Consider the following 14,075-nt stretch of genomic DNA (forward strand, 5'->3'; position numbering starts at 1 on the left):
GGTAAGCACAACTGGCGCTTATGGATGAACCAAACGTAATACTACGGTGCCTAAATATTTTACAAAATAGAAAATAAAATTAGATAAAAAAAAAAAAAATAATAACACAAAATAAAAATCAAAAACCCTATAAACACAACCCTTCAAACACAGCTGTCAAGAAAGTCTCTTTAGATTTGCACGTAATAGCCTTAATTTGTATATTTAAAAAAATAAAATGTGAATCAGTACTTTTTATGACTATCGCGAGCATCTGTAACCCTCTGTAATCTGCTTCTCATATAACGATTCAATTTTTGAACATCATAGTTTTAGGATGGCTTGCGTCATTCCTCGGAAATAATATTTTTGAACTCGGCTCGAGCTTTTGAGTATGCTTTTGCAACCTTTTTCTTTAAATATGCCCCCAAAAGTTTTCTATTGGATTAATATTCGTGATTTGGGCTGGTATACCGAGTACTTTAATGCAGTAAAAAGCAGCTACATTCTGATCAAATGCGTTTAATGTTTTGGATGGTTGCCCTGGTAGAATTTAAACTGAGGTTTCTTGTCAACAATGAGCCAAATTTGGTTGCACTATTTATCAAATGTTATTGCAGAATATTCAAGTATTACCGTACATCCGTCTGATCGTCTATAAACACCAAATCACCAATCTCTTGCTGGATATGCGTCCAATAACTGAAAGTTTGCCATATTTCACTGCCGCCTTTCCAGTACTTTTAATAATTGGGTCCATCGTTGTAGCAGAGTATTACTTTAGTCGCATCGCGTAGCTACCCAGTAGCTACCTCGTTCAGCTAGGTATGTTTTAGCCGAAGATAACCGCTCTTTAGATTGCTGTGCGGAGCGCAAAGGCTTCTTTCGAGCAATTCGTGAAGTGTAATTTGAAATAGTATTTTTACAAAATTGGAGGACTGTTTCATGAAAAACTTCGACCTGACACACATCTCTAAGCTTACTAGCGAGATTTCTTTTCAAAATCTGGGGACTTGTGGCGACTTTTCTCATCGAAATACGTTTGGCTCGGTCAAATATTTTCGCTGGTCTTTTAGTTATTAATTCCTGGGCCTAACCCCAAAAATAGTACACTGGCTATTTACAGCGGTGGTACGGCCTATCATGACATATGGTGTCTTAATCTGGTGGCCAGAAAGTATTCAAAGGGGCGCTAGTCTCTGCATAAGCTGGGCACTAAAGACTACGCCCACGGCAGCGATGAATGTCATGCTGCACTTATTACCGATTGAAGCCTACAGCAAACAGCTGCAGCGAAATCGGCACTTAGGTTAAGAGAATCTTCTAACTTAGCCATTAACAGAAGGGGTCACGCTAGAATACTACATATACATATAATATACATCGCATTTCGGTTACCGGATCACTGCAGTGTATTTGGCTGAAATTTTGGCTATCAAGGAAGGCCTACTAGCCCTAAATAAAAGTGTCCTCACCACAAGAGATATAAACATATATCAAGATAGCCAATCGGCCCTGAAAGCTATAAAATCGCCTAATATTAACTCGAAGACAGTAAAAGAATATGGCGACGTTTTGACAAAACTACCACAGTACTTTTTAATAAACCTGCACTGGGTGCCGGGTCATAGAGACATATAAGGCAACTGCAAAGCAGATGAACTAGCGAGATTGGGTACCACATTACCGATCCAACCAGACAGAGCAAACATACCTATACGTTTAGCAACTTGTAAAAAGCTCTTAGATAAACATATTATCAGTGCTGCCAACAACCTGAGGTCTCAGTCCCTGACCTGTACAACTAGTAGAATGACATGCCCAGAATGGAATACGGGCCGCAAAAAACGACTGAAAAAGAAGATACCATAGAACACTTTCTATGCACTCGAATTTTTTTATTTGCGAATAAAAAGTTTGAAATTTTGATGAAAATTTCACGAATTTTTTTAAGCCTTCTACATGGTTTAAAATCTTGATATATATGATCAAATTAGAAAAAAAAAAACAATACAAAAGTAGTCAAAACTGGTATATCGGTTCTATTATTCTGTCCATAAGTGTAAATACACACATACATATGAAACCATTATATTCAAACAAAGGCCCTATTTAAACTGTAATTCACAACAAAAACGTCGAGAGTTCGTCCTAGAAAAAAAGCAAAAGAAAAAAAGAGAAAAAAAACGTGAAAGTTCTATTTGCAGTCAAGAAATTCATTTTAAAGGCAGAAAAGTAAATAGCATATAACTTAGAGCCTAAACGTAATAAATCGTATCGAGGGCGCCGCAAATGTAAACTGTTCGTAATGTGAAGGCTGTAGTATAGTCATTATAAAAACTGGTATGCACTGAATACGTTTATTTCCTAGCGTACCTTGCGGCGTACTATAATCGAAACATTCTATCAATGTTGACAACTCTATTTGCCCACATTTGACGCCTCGTTACATTTCCGGTGTTTTGCAGCAGTGATATATGAATTGTGCTATTTTAAATGCACTCGCATATACATTAGGGTGAGGGACGAACGACCAGTTCGCTGCTACTTAATGAATAAAAGTTATAATTTTTTTTCCAATTTCTTGTTCCTTAACTGAAATACATCTTTCGTATCGTGAACACAATGCCATTATCCCTTTCAGACGCTGATGCATGACGGTAAATGTTGGTTCAATTCATTTGTGGGCCATGTTGAAAAGTGTGGCCTCTATAGGCAATTGTGCTATGCTTTCTTTTGATTTACAGTATACGTTATTTCGATTAATGAAGTACCTTTACTTTACAATTTTTTGTTATACTCATAGTCGTTATTTGTGAAAGTAAGGTATGCAAGTAAGTTGAGATATTTTTTATACATTTGAGCTTAGATTAAAAAGGGGTTGTTTTGCAGATGAAGCGTTATTACTTTAATTCTAAAGAGATTTTTTTTTAATATTTTTCGTAGAAAAAAGTGATGTTTCGCGTTCATTTTAATAAAATTTCCTACTTTTGCTAGTCCTCGAAACTTATGATTTTTCGATCTATTAATTTCGTACAGTAATACTGCATATGCAGTTTTTCATTCGCTCATCTATTTACTTTTTTCAAAAAATAGTCTTAAATACTTGTACGCCCTTTGTGATATTAATATGAATACCAGACGAAAAAAAATATATGTACCTATTAAACAATTTTTTTTTTACTTTCCGTCGGAACACACTATACTTGTTGAGGAAAGGTAAAAAGGTACCATTGAAAAATTTATTCTTAAGGAGGCTCAAATTTTCTCATTACAAAAAATAAAAAAAATTTTAACGAATTATTGTGAAAAAATATATGTATTTATATAAAAGGTATGTATGTATGTATCAGGTCAGTCCATAAATTCGTGCGTATTTTACGCATAATTTCACTTTTGTACGATTTTGCACACGGAATGTAACGGAACTATTTATCATATATCTTTTTTGATAAATTTCGAATTTAACAAACGATTTTTATCGTGGATAGAAGTACGTATTGTTAAAAAATAAAATGAAATCTTCGAACGCGTATAAGAGGCATATTTCGTATTTTTTTTATAAAAGTGGTAAAAATGCAACAACTACTGCTCCAGAAATACCATAAACACTGTTCACGGGAGGATACCGTGAGTGTAGGGAATGCGCAAAAGTGGTTTTTAAAATTCCGAAATGGTAACTGCGACGTGGAGGATGCCCCACGCGCTGCTCGTCCTGAAGTCTTTAACTCCGAGGCCTTGCTCGAACTCGTGGAAGCTGAGCCAAATTTGGCAGTCGATATGATAGCTCAGGGGTTAAATTCATCGCACGGAACAGTTCACAGGCGCCTGGCTCAGTTGGAAAAGGTTTCAAAGCTGGGAAAATGGGTTCCACATAGACTTTCCGTCGCCAATCTTCAGCAGAGAGTGAATGTGTGTTCTCAGCTGCTGCAACGGCTTGAAAATGAAAGTTTTTTGAACCGTATCGTTACTGATGATGAAAAATGGGTTCTTCACAATAATCCTGTTCACAAACACCAATGGTTAGATAAAGATAAAACACCAGAACCTCTAGGGGTCGGCCTTCACCCAACGGGGGTCGGCCTTCTCCCCAAAAAGATTCTCCTGTCTATTTGGTGGGATATGGCCGATTGTGTTTATTATGAACTTCTGGAACCAGACCAGACGATAACTGCTGATTATTATTCCCATCAGCTCTCAAACCTGAATGAAGCACTTAACAAAAATCGACCGTCTTCAGTGAATAGGCGCAAAGTTTTGTTTCACCACGACAACGCAAGACCCCATACCGCAAGGCAAACATTGGGCAAGCTGAACGACCTCGGATGGGAGCTAATGCCGCATCCACCATACTCTCCGGATATTGCACCTTGTGATTATCACCTTTTCCGTGAACTTCAATCCCATATGAGTAAAAAGAACTACTCCTCAACAGCAGCTATGAGAAAGGATATCGAAACGTATTTTGGCTCCAAGGACAAACAATTTTTTGAGCAGGGAATTAAAAGTTTGCCTAAACATTGGGAAGACATTGTAAATAATGAAGGAAAATTTATTATTGATTAATAAATACTTTAAGCATATTTTTTATTAATTTTAAAATCACCTTTAAAAAACGCACGAACTTAAGGACTGACGTGATAGAAATGCATAACTCAACTTCGTTCTTGCTGTTTTATAAAAATGAAAAAATATATGGAATCGAATATTCCTATGAATAACGTATACGCAATGAATACCTCTGCTTACGTTCTCACCTTTGAAAATTTTAAGTTCTTTAAAAACACTATATCGTTGTGCAACTGAAAATCTAAAAGGCATTTCTATGCAAAACCCATAGTTTCAAGTGCATATGAAGGCCATTTTTGATACGAAAAACTGGTTTTTAACGCACGGTCTTATTTATGCAATTTGAACCATTTATTTCAAATAGATATAAATAACTTGGTAACGCTTCCTCTCATGATAAATTAGCAAACCAAATTAACCTCAAAACAGCAGTGCGCTAGCAAATTGGGTATCACAGAAAACAGTGTGTACTAATTTTATAATATTCTATGGAAAAAAATTAGCTGCATTAGTATATTCAAATGGCCAACAAAGTTGCATAACCAAAAATGTAACTAGAGTAGGAAACACAATAAATCAACGTACATTAGCTGTAAAATGTTTTACTTGTAAATAAGTAGCTATCTAATTATGTGTTTTTGTAGCGATGACGGTCATCGCAGCCAAGTGGCTTTGTGCCTGATGGCCACCCGGTATATGGTGCGGTTCAATAACCTCTGTGTGGAGATAAATCAAAAATTGCTAGAAAAAGTTTTTGCTAATAGCGGTTGCCCCTTGCTATCAAGAGGCAAACTTCTAGGTGCTTTTCTGCCATGAAAAAGCTTCGCCGAAAAAGCATCTACCGCTCGTAGGCGGCACAAAGTATATCCATTTGTAGGACAACACGAAAATTCATATCACAAATTCAAGAAGAAGATTGCATGCGCGTCAATTATAATTATAAATGTGTATGTATATACATTAAAATGGCCCTCAAAACAATATAATAAAGTTTTACTGGATTTTGCCTAAAGAATGCGTGACCTCTATTTTTATATTTTTATTTAAAATTTACTCGTGCCGTCAATGCTTTAAAAATAACCATTGAATTTACATAGCAAGCAATGCATCTTTTTGTAAATTTGGTATACAACTTTTATGGGTCGATATTTTTTAATTTCTTATATTTGTTTTCTGTCTTTGCAAAAATGCATTTGCACTATTTTTTATAGTGAAACCTAAATTAAAAAAAGAACAAAAAATTAATTAAAAAAACACAAGATATTTACTTTTTTTTTTAATCTTTTTTTACTTTTATTTATTTTTGTTTTTGTTTTGGATCACTTTACTTATCGCTTATTTTGTTACTAGTGATAAAAACTTCACTTTAAATAAAAAAGTTTGTTTGAAACCTATTTGCGTATTATTTATTATGTGGTAGGAGAGCTTCACTAATAATATCCGGTCAGACGTTCGAGCGCTTTTTAAAAGTGGTTTTAAAATTAATAAAAAATATGCTTAAAGTATTTATTAATAAATAATATATTTTCCTCCATTATTTACAATGTCTTCCCAACGCTTGGGAAAATTTTTAATTCCCTGCTCAAAAAATTGTTCGTCCTTGGAGCCAAAATACGCTTCGATATCCATTTTTATAGCTTATTTTGAGGATTAGTTCTTGTAACTCATATGGGATTGAAGCCCACGGAAAAGGTGATAATCACAAGGTGCAATATCCGGAGTGTATGGTGGATGCGGCATTAGCTCCCATCCGAGCTCGTTCAGCTTGCCTAATGTTTGCCTTGCGGTATGAGGTCTTGCGTTGTCGTGGTGAAACAAAACTTTGCGCCTATTCACTAAAGACGGTCGATTTTTTTAAGTGTCTCATTCAGGTTTTATAGCTGATGGGAGCAATAATCAGCAGTTATCGTCTGGTTTGGTCCCAGAAGTTCATAATAAACAACACCGGCCATATCCCACCAAATAGACAGGAGAATCTTTTTGGGGTGAAGGCCATCTCTAGGGGTCGTTTCTGGTGTTTCGTCTTTATCTAGCCATTGGTGTTTGTGAACAGGATTATTGTGAAGGACCCATTTTTCAGCAACAGTAACGATACGGTTCAAAAAACTTTCATTTTCAAGCCGTTGCAGCAGCTGAGAACATACATTCACTCTCTGCTGAAGGTTGGCGACGGAAAGTCTATGTGGAACCCATTTTCCCAGCTTTGAAACCTTTTCCAACTGAACCAGGTGCCTGTAAACTTCCATGCGATGAATTTAACCTCTGAGCTATCATACCGACTGCCAAATTTGGCTTAGCTTCCACGAGTTCGAGCAAGGCCTCGGAATATAAGACTTCAGGACGATCAGCGCGCGGGGCATCCTCCACGTCGCAGTTACCGTGAACAGTGTTTATTTCTGCAGCAGCAGTTGTTGCATTTTTACCACTTTTATAAAAGAAATACAAAATATGCCTCTTATACGCGTTCGAAGATTCCATTTTATTTTTTAACAACACGTGCTTCTACCCTCGATTAAAATCACTTGTTGAATGGACAATGTATCGAACAACCACAAAATCGTGGAACCACAAAAATCGACAAATTGGTATCTCTAGGGTATACATAGGAGCATAGAATTTTTTTCTAGCAAATATTGCGTTAAAAGTTTTAAGCGTTTACCGCCCGCCAGATGTCTTCAATGAGCTATGTGATATGCACATTGCATTGCCGATTTAGAGGTTCTGCTTCTGCAAAAGAAGTTCTGCTTGGCAGTTTTCTATTTTATGAAGTTAATTATGAGTTGAGGTTTCCGGAATGTGTTTCAGAATGGAGGTAACCAAGGGCAAATTGTATTTATTCTTCAGCACTACTAGGTGCTTTTACGTTGCGATAAAATAAACGTCCAAGATAAAGCAAGCTTTGATGGGCCAGTCGTCGATAAAAATCAAAAAAATCGATAAAATCAAATAAATCGTGAAGTTCCCCCAGCATGCGAGCACTTATGCCACAGCGCAGAAATTGTAGATTACTCAGAAAAAATTTCTCTAAATAAGGCTAACCTAACTATGTTAACTTTATAGTCGAAATTAATCGAAACAACGCTCAGACCTTTTCACTTCTCATCATCATATATGGCAGTACACCACAAGTAGGTCCTTTTGAATTTCTAAAAAAAATTTCTATAATTCCAATAAACTGCAACCGCTGGTTATCGCAAGCTTCGAAACGATTTAAAAGTAAATATAATACGTGCATAGGTATGTGTATGGAAATAAAAAGAATTATGAGACCCAAGAGCTTGGCAAATTAGCAAGAGTAGGTGATGGATGTACTTATGTGTGTGTGTGAAATTAATGCAAGCAAATAGTGCAATAATTTGCCTACATAAAATAGATAAATATTCTGTGACGTAGCCGGAAGCTAACTTAAATTTGCTATTAAAAAATTGCTTCCAACAGTTGCTGGCCCTAGCGCAGAGCAGGTATGGTGCTGTCATACACTATACCTCCATATATGCATAGATAGTCTGCATGCCACCGCAACACAAAGCCTCTTTGATTTATGAACCACTAATCTGCACAGTTTATGGTCTCTGCTTTTGTTTTTTTTTTTTTTTTGGTTTGGTTGCCTGAGTTATTTAACGCACACATCCCTGTTGCTGGTCGCAAAGTATCCGATTTCAGTTGAATGCTGAAAATCCTCATATAAACCAATGCATTTAGTGAAATTTGTTGCGATGTTAGGCGCAAATACATACACCTACACATCTGAATACATTTAGGTGTACAAGTACATATGCATATATGTTTTTATGTGTGTGGCCGAAAAAGGATAACAGCAATCAGTTAGTTGGGCATTAAACCCAAACGCTTAGCTGGCTCAAATATGCTCTAAATACATAATGGCAGCCAGCAGCATGTGGTTGCTTAGTCGTAGCCTACCAGTTTGCTAGCTTGCCGGAATGACCCAGTTGAAAAACACAAAAAATATTGCATGAAAATAAATTTAAGCGAAAAAAATATAAAATTATTCTAGCTCAATTTGCTACATTTCGCTGGCTGATAGGCGAATAGTCGCGCAGCCGGTCGCCGATTCAACTTTATTACATTCGATAAATAGCGGCATAGCCGTAGCTAAATAATATTTAGTGCCATTTCGAACGCAATTTTGAGCACATTGTCATGTCATGACTTCCGTTTCCGCCCCAAACACGCCAGCTTGTATTTATAATTTGAAAATATCAGCCTAGTTTTGCCAATACTCGTAAGCAAACATACACGCGTATGCATGTCTATGTATGCGCGTTTGTGCTAATAGAGTTTGTGCGTTACTGTGCCGCAATAATTTCACAAATGCAATAAATTTCGTTTAATGTGCAATTTATGGGACACCATTTAATTAGTTTAGCTTCAACCAGTGTAGCTGATGGGAAGATTGCAAGATTCAATGTGTTTGGCTATTTGTCCGCCTAATAGTAGACAACCGAAACTGTATTACTCACCAACACCTGGGAATAATACACTCACACTAACCACATACATACTGATAAATGTATGTATTAATATTAATATATATCTCCACATATGTATTTGTTGTTTTATCTGAGAATTCTTGGTCGTGCTCTGCAGTTAGTAGTCAGAAGCGCATGGATTCAAACTTTACTATGGATTTTTCTCACTTTAGTGAGAATTCTTTGTCATGGCTCGGCTAGCAATTGAAAGGTCCTGCGTTCGAATAATAATGTGCAAAATTATGAGACTTCCACTTTTTAGAAATCTTTTTTCTTTCTGTAGACTATTTGACAACAATCCCCTTGCACAGTGTACACAGTAGCCTAATGCTAAAGGTATTGTTGGTTTCACGAGTCTCCTGAAAGAATCTTCCATTATTTTAAAATTTTCAAAGGTGTGAAAAATTAATAATAACTTTTCCTTGTTGGTTTAGAAAACAACGTTCGAATTTGAAATTAAAAAAGGTTTTGATTTTCAATTAAGAAAAACTACTTGAATTTTAAAGAAATTTATTAAAAAAAAAAAAGTTAACAAAACTTTGTGTTTAAAAAAAAATTAAGTACAATTAAATAAAAATATGAATTGGAATTTAAATTGTTTTCAATTCAAGTAAAAAAATGATTAAAATTAAATAAAAATTGATTAAAAATTTTACAAAAGTTTAATTTTATTAAATTTTTTTAAACAAAAAAAATTGTTTAATTTTTTTGCTTTATACTTAAATCAAAAATTTTACTCAATTCAAGTTATTATTTATTATTATAAATTATATACAAATAATTTTTTTATTTACAATTTAAGTATTTATTTAATTTTATAAAAATTTATTTTTTTGAGTAAAAAACTTTTTTTTAAATTTAATGTTTTTATTTACAATTCACCTTTTTAGTTAATTTTATTAAACTTTTTTAAATAAAAAAACTGTTTAATTTTATTTTTTAATGGTTTTTTATTTAAATAAGAATTTGAATTTTAAACAAAAAATTTTTTTAAAAATTTGTATAAAAATATTTTTTATATTTTGTTTATATAAAAAATTTAGTTTATTTAATTTTAAATAAAAAAAAAGTATTTTGAACATTTAAAAAAACGATATCAATAAAAAAAATTAATTTTGTTTTTGCTTTTCGTAAGTTTGCCATAAAAATGCTGTAATCCGGCGAAGAAAACCATCCCAATGCATCACGCACGTATTTTATAAAAAAAAAAAACTGGGGTCGCACCCCTCAAATCAGTAATATAAACTCGGCCTAAATCTATTGTGGTTATAAGCGCCACATTATCATTATTATACACGCACGTATATATATATATATATATATATATATATATATGAAAGTGTATGTGGACACACGTATTACGTGCTACGAACGATGATATTTATTGTCTATCAAATGAATCTTTTATGAAGTGAACAGTTATCGCACTTGCGCGTGCATTACCACCTAACGCCCACTATCGGTAAGCGGTAAACTAAACACATAAAATGTCTCGTATCTGAAAGCCTAGGAGAGTATACGCATACCCGCGTTTATATGTTACGCCTCTTGGGTACTTTTTCCAAATTATTGTTGACAAGAATTATTGACACAATGCGTAATTGTGGAAATAGTGAAGCTGTTAGTGTTTTTTTGATTTACAGTTATGAGTAAAAGTATACTGGAATAAGGGAATGATATAGAAATAATAGAACAAATGATTAAGCGAATAGGTATCTAGTGAAATGTCATAGCAATATTAGGCTGTACTTGTATAGTGCGTTAAATAACTTTAGTACAGGGACTTATTAACAAGTTTTGATAATTAATAAAAACTAATAATTTTTTATGAAAATATTGTGCAAAAAACAACAGACAACATTAGGTCCATTGTACTGCACTCGGGTGTTGCCTTTTTTATTTGATTTAAGGGGTAACACCACTGTACACGCGTAAAATAAACACGATTTTTAAAGAATTTTTTTGTATAGAAGGAAAGGGGAAACAATCCCTCTGATTTGGGAAGTTATTACTTATACACTAAAATACAAAACTACAAAGTTTGATTGAAAAATTTTACAAAATTGCGGCATTGGAGACATTTTTGTAATGTGGTTTCTCTTGCAGGAGCTCCGCGGCACGCAGCACTGAGGGTGCAAATTTTAATCTGGAACAAAGAAACATTTTTTTTCTTAATCTAGATAAGAATAGCTAGAGAAACACGTAGGGGATTTAAAAAATATTTATTTTTGTGGAATTAGCAAGCATTTGAAGGAAAAAACTCTATTTTGGACTAAAAAAACGGCACTTAAACAATTATAACAATCGTTTAAATTAATCTATCGAAAATCCCCTACGCTCTTCTCTTAAGAAGGTTATTATACAGACGTAGTGAAAAACCTGATTAAAAATATTTAAAATTGTTTGAGTTATGCTGCGTGCCAATTTCAGAAAACGTGTTTTGAGAAAAACGCGTTTAAAGTTTGGAAATTTGGAGAAGTCGTTAGGTAGCACTCACTAACGCTTGGTTAAAAGCTTAAAATATTTATGAAATAGACTTCGGTAACTTATAAAACTTTTTGTTCTGTGTTTTAAAAGGTTCAAAGAATTTTTTAAGCTTATAAAAAAAAAATAATTTTTTGAAATTTCTACAGTGGTGTTACCCCTTAAATCTACCCGACCTCCGAAGAAAGCTGGTGGTCGCCTGATTTGAGCGAAGTCCAAGCAGACGCACAGAAAGTGGTCCGCCGTCTCATCCTCTTCTTCACATGCTGGGCAGAGATGCCTACTTTTTCCATGTGCTTCCCTCATAGAAAGTGACCCGTCAGCTGTCTAACGAACTATGTTTTAGTAAAGACGTAGCCGAATGGGTTGGTGCGTGATTATCATTCGGAATTCACAGAGAGAACGTTGGTCCGAATCTCGGTGAAACACCAAAATTAAGAAAAACATTTTTCTAATAGTGGTCGCGCCTCGGCAGGCAATGGCAAACCTCCGAGTGTATTTCTGCCATGAAAAAGCTCCTCATAAAAATATGTGCCGTTCGGAGTCAGCTTGAAACTGTAGGTCCCTCCATTTGTGGAACAACATCAAGACGCACACCAGAAATAGGAGGAGGAGCTCGGCCAAACACCCAGAAAGGGTGCACGCGCCAATTATATATATATATATATATATATAATTCTAATTTTCCCCTTGATATCAGAAACGGATACGAAACCGGACTAATACATATATTCTCCCAGTAACAATTTCATGCTACGTGAATGTTGTAATTACTAGGACATATCTAAATAGTCAGCAGAAAAGCAAGGATTCGTACAATATCAGTAATCAGATACAATTTTGCGTTATTCCTACCCTGAATGGGGAAGTGTTCCAAAAAATTTCGAAACATTTTAGTGTTACGGGAGAAAGTACTTTATACAGAAGGGAAACTATTTTAGGGAAATATATGAAATTTAGGGAAAATATGAGATTCTTAAAATATAAAAAAGTTAATTAATAAAAAAATAAGGTTTCATTAACTTTTATTGTTAAAAATCTGGCAAACCACATCACAGATTTCCCAAAAAAAAAAAACAAAAAAGAGTATTTGTATAAGTCTTAATATTCCTCAAAAAGTGGGTGAAATTTTTAAGGAGGTCATTTTGTCATTTCAGACAAAAAATATTAGAATTTTTCACTCCGAATATTAAGAACTTTTCTATGGAATTTATTTCTACTACTTTCTTGTTTAAAAAATTATTTATTGCAAAATACTTAAGCATCGCAAACAAAAAAAACTAACAAAGGAATATTGAAACTTGTGTGTATGTATTATGGAGCTGCCTGAAATATAACTTTAAATGATCATATTAAACATCACTGGAAATAGCATCCAAACTGCAAACATTTGTAAATCGATGTCTCCGTACAATAATGCACGGGTGCGCAGAAAACCAAATATCAAACATCAAAACATCAAACACAAACGATGCAATCAGATCGCAATCAATATTGAAATCCGTGAGAGGAAAGAGCCCTAGATCGGCCGTACTCTTAGAAAACCAACACCAGTAATACCAGCTATGGCCTCAGAGAGGAATCCTCAAGGTAACAGGCGCAGAGTCCGACCCAAAGGATCCTTCATAAAAAATTGTTCAAGAACAGTCTCACTTGCACGCAAGCTAAACAAACAGCCAACGATAGAAAATAGAGGAAATAATTGACTTTTTCACTATGCGTCTCATAATCGGCTCTTAACCCTCCGTCGGGCGCACCCGATCTGTGAGGCACAGCTCACACATTTTTTTGTCTCACTCTATTATTTTTTACCGTTTAGTACTCTTTTGCTCAATAGCTGCTTCTTATGGTGTGCTCTTTATATCAAATCAACTCAGTTTGTGTTTTCCCTTCCCAAAGTGAAGTTATACGCAGTTTGATCAGAGAAGCTCATTGCGCCCTAACTCATCACATTTTTTAAAGTAAGTATTTTCAAAATTACTGATTTCAATTAACTACTGCCCCATTTTAATACTAAATAATTTATTAACATTTAATAATTAGTTGAAAATAACCTGATTTATTGATGTGGCCTGCAGGGCACATTGCGCCCAAACTCGTTACAAAGGTTTTATGTTTTAATTTGTTTTATATTCTTGATAGAAATGTCTCGTCGATACTTCAATTTAAATGAGTCCAAAGACGTGGAAGAAGTTGTAAATTTGCTGGTGGCTGATGACGACGATCCCACAATGGAAGACGAATGTGGGGAGGAAAGCGATGTTGCTTCAGATGACGAGGTAGAAGAACGAGGTGAAAATTCCGAGACAGAGCAGGATGATGAGACCGACCTAGATGATGAAAATTCTGGAGACATACATTTTTTTCTAGGAAAAGATAAGATCAGTAAGTGGAATCAAAATCCACCTCTGCGAAGTGCACGCAGAGGACCTCACAACATAATTACTCACTTACCTGGAGTAAAAGGGAATGCAAGAAATGCTAGTACTGCTGTTGATATATGGAATAATATTTTTACCGACGAAATATTAAACATAATAGTAACATACACCA

The 14,075-nt window shown here is 34.7% G+C and overlaps 1 protein-coding gene across 1 annotated transcript in view; it reads left to right on the forward strand.

The window, feature by feature from the left end:
• The first annotated feature begins 13,666 nt into the window (after positions 1 to 13,666).
• Positions 13,667 to 14,075, forward strand: part of LOC129250842 (hemicentin-1) — a 336,677-nt gene continuing 336,268 nt past the window's right edge. Inside the window, exon 1 of the mRNA XM_054890469.1 lies at positions 13,667 to 13,907. Within this exon, the coding sequence (XP_054746444.1) occupies positions 13,667 to 13,907 (241 nt within the window). The remainder of the gene's footprint in view (positions 13,908 to 14,075) is intronic.

This window comes from Anastrepha obliqua, chromosome 1 (assembly GCF_027943255.1).
Source record: "Anastrepha obliqua isolate idAnaObli1 chromosome 1, idAnaObli1_1.0, whole genome shotgun sequence".
NCBI classification, from domain to species: Eukaryota; Metazoa; Arthropoda; class Insecta; order Diptera; family Tephritidae; genus Anastrepha; species Anastrepha obliqua.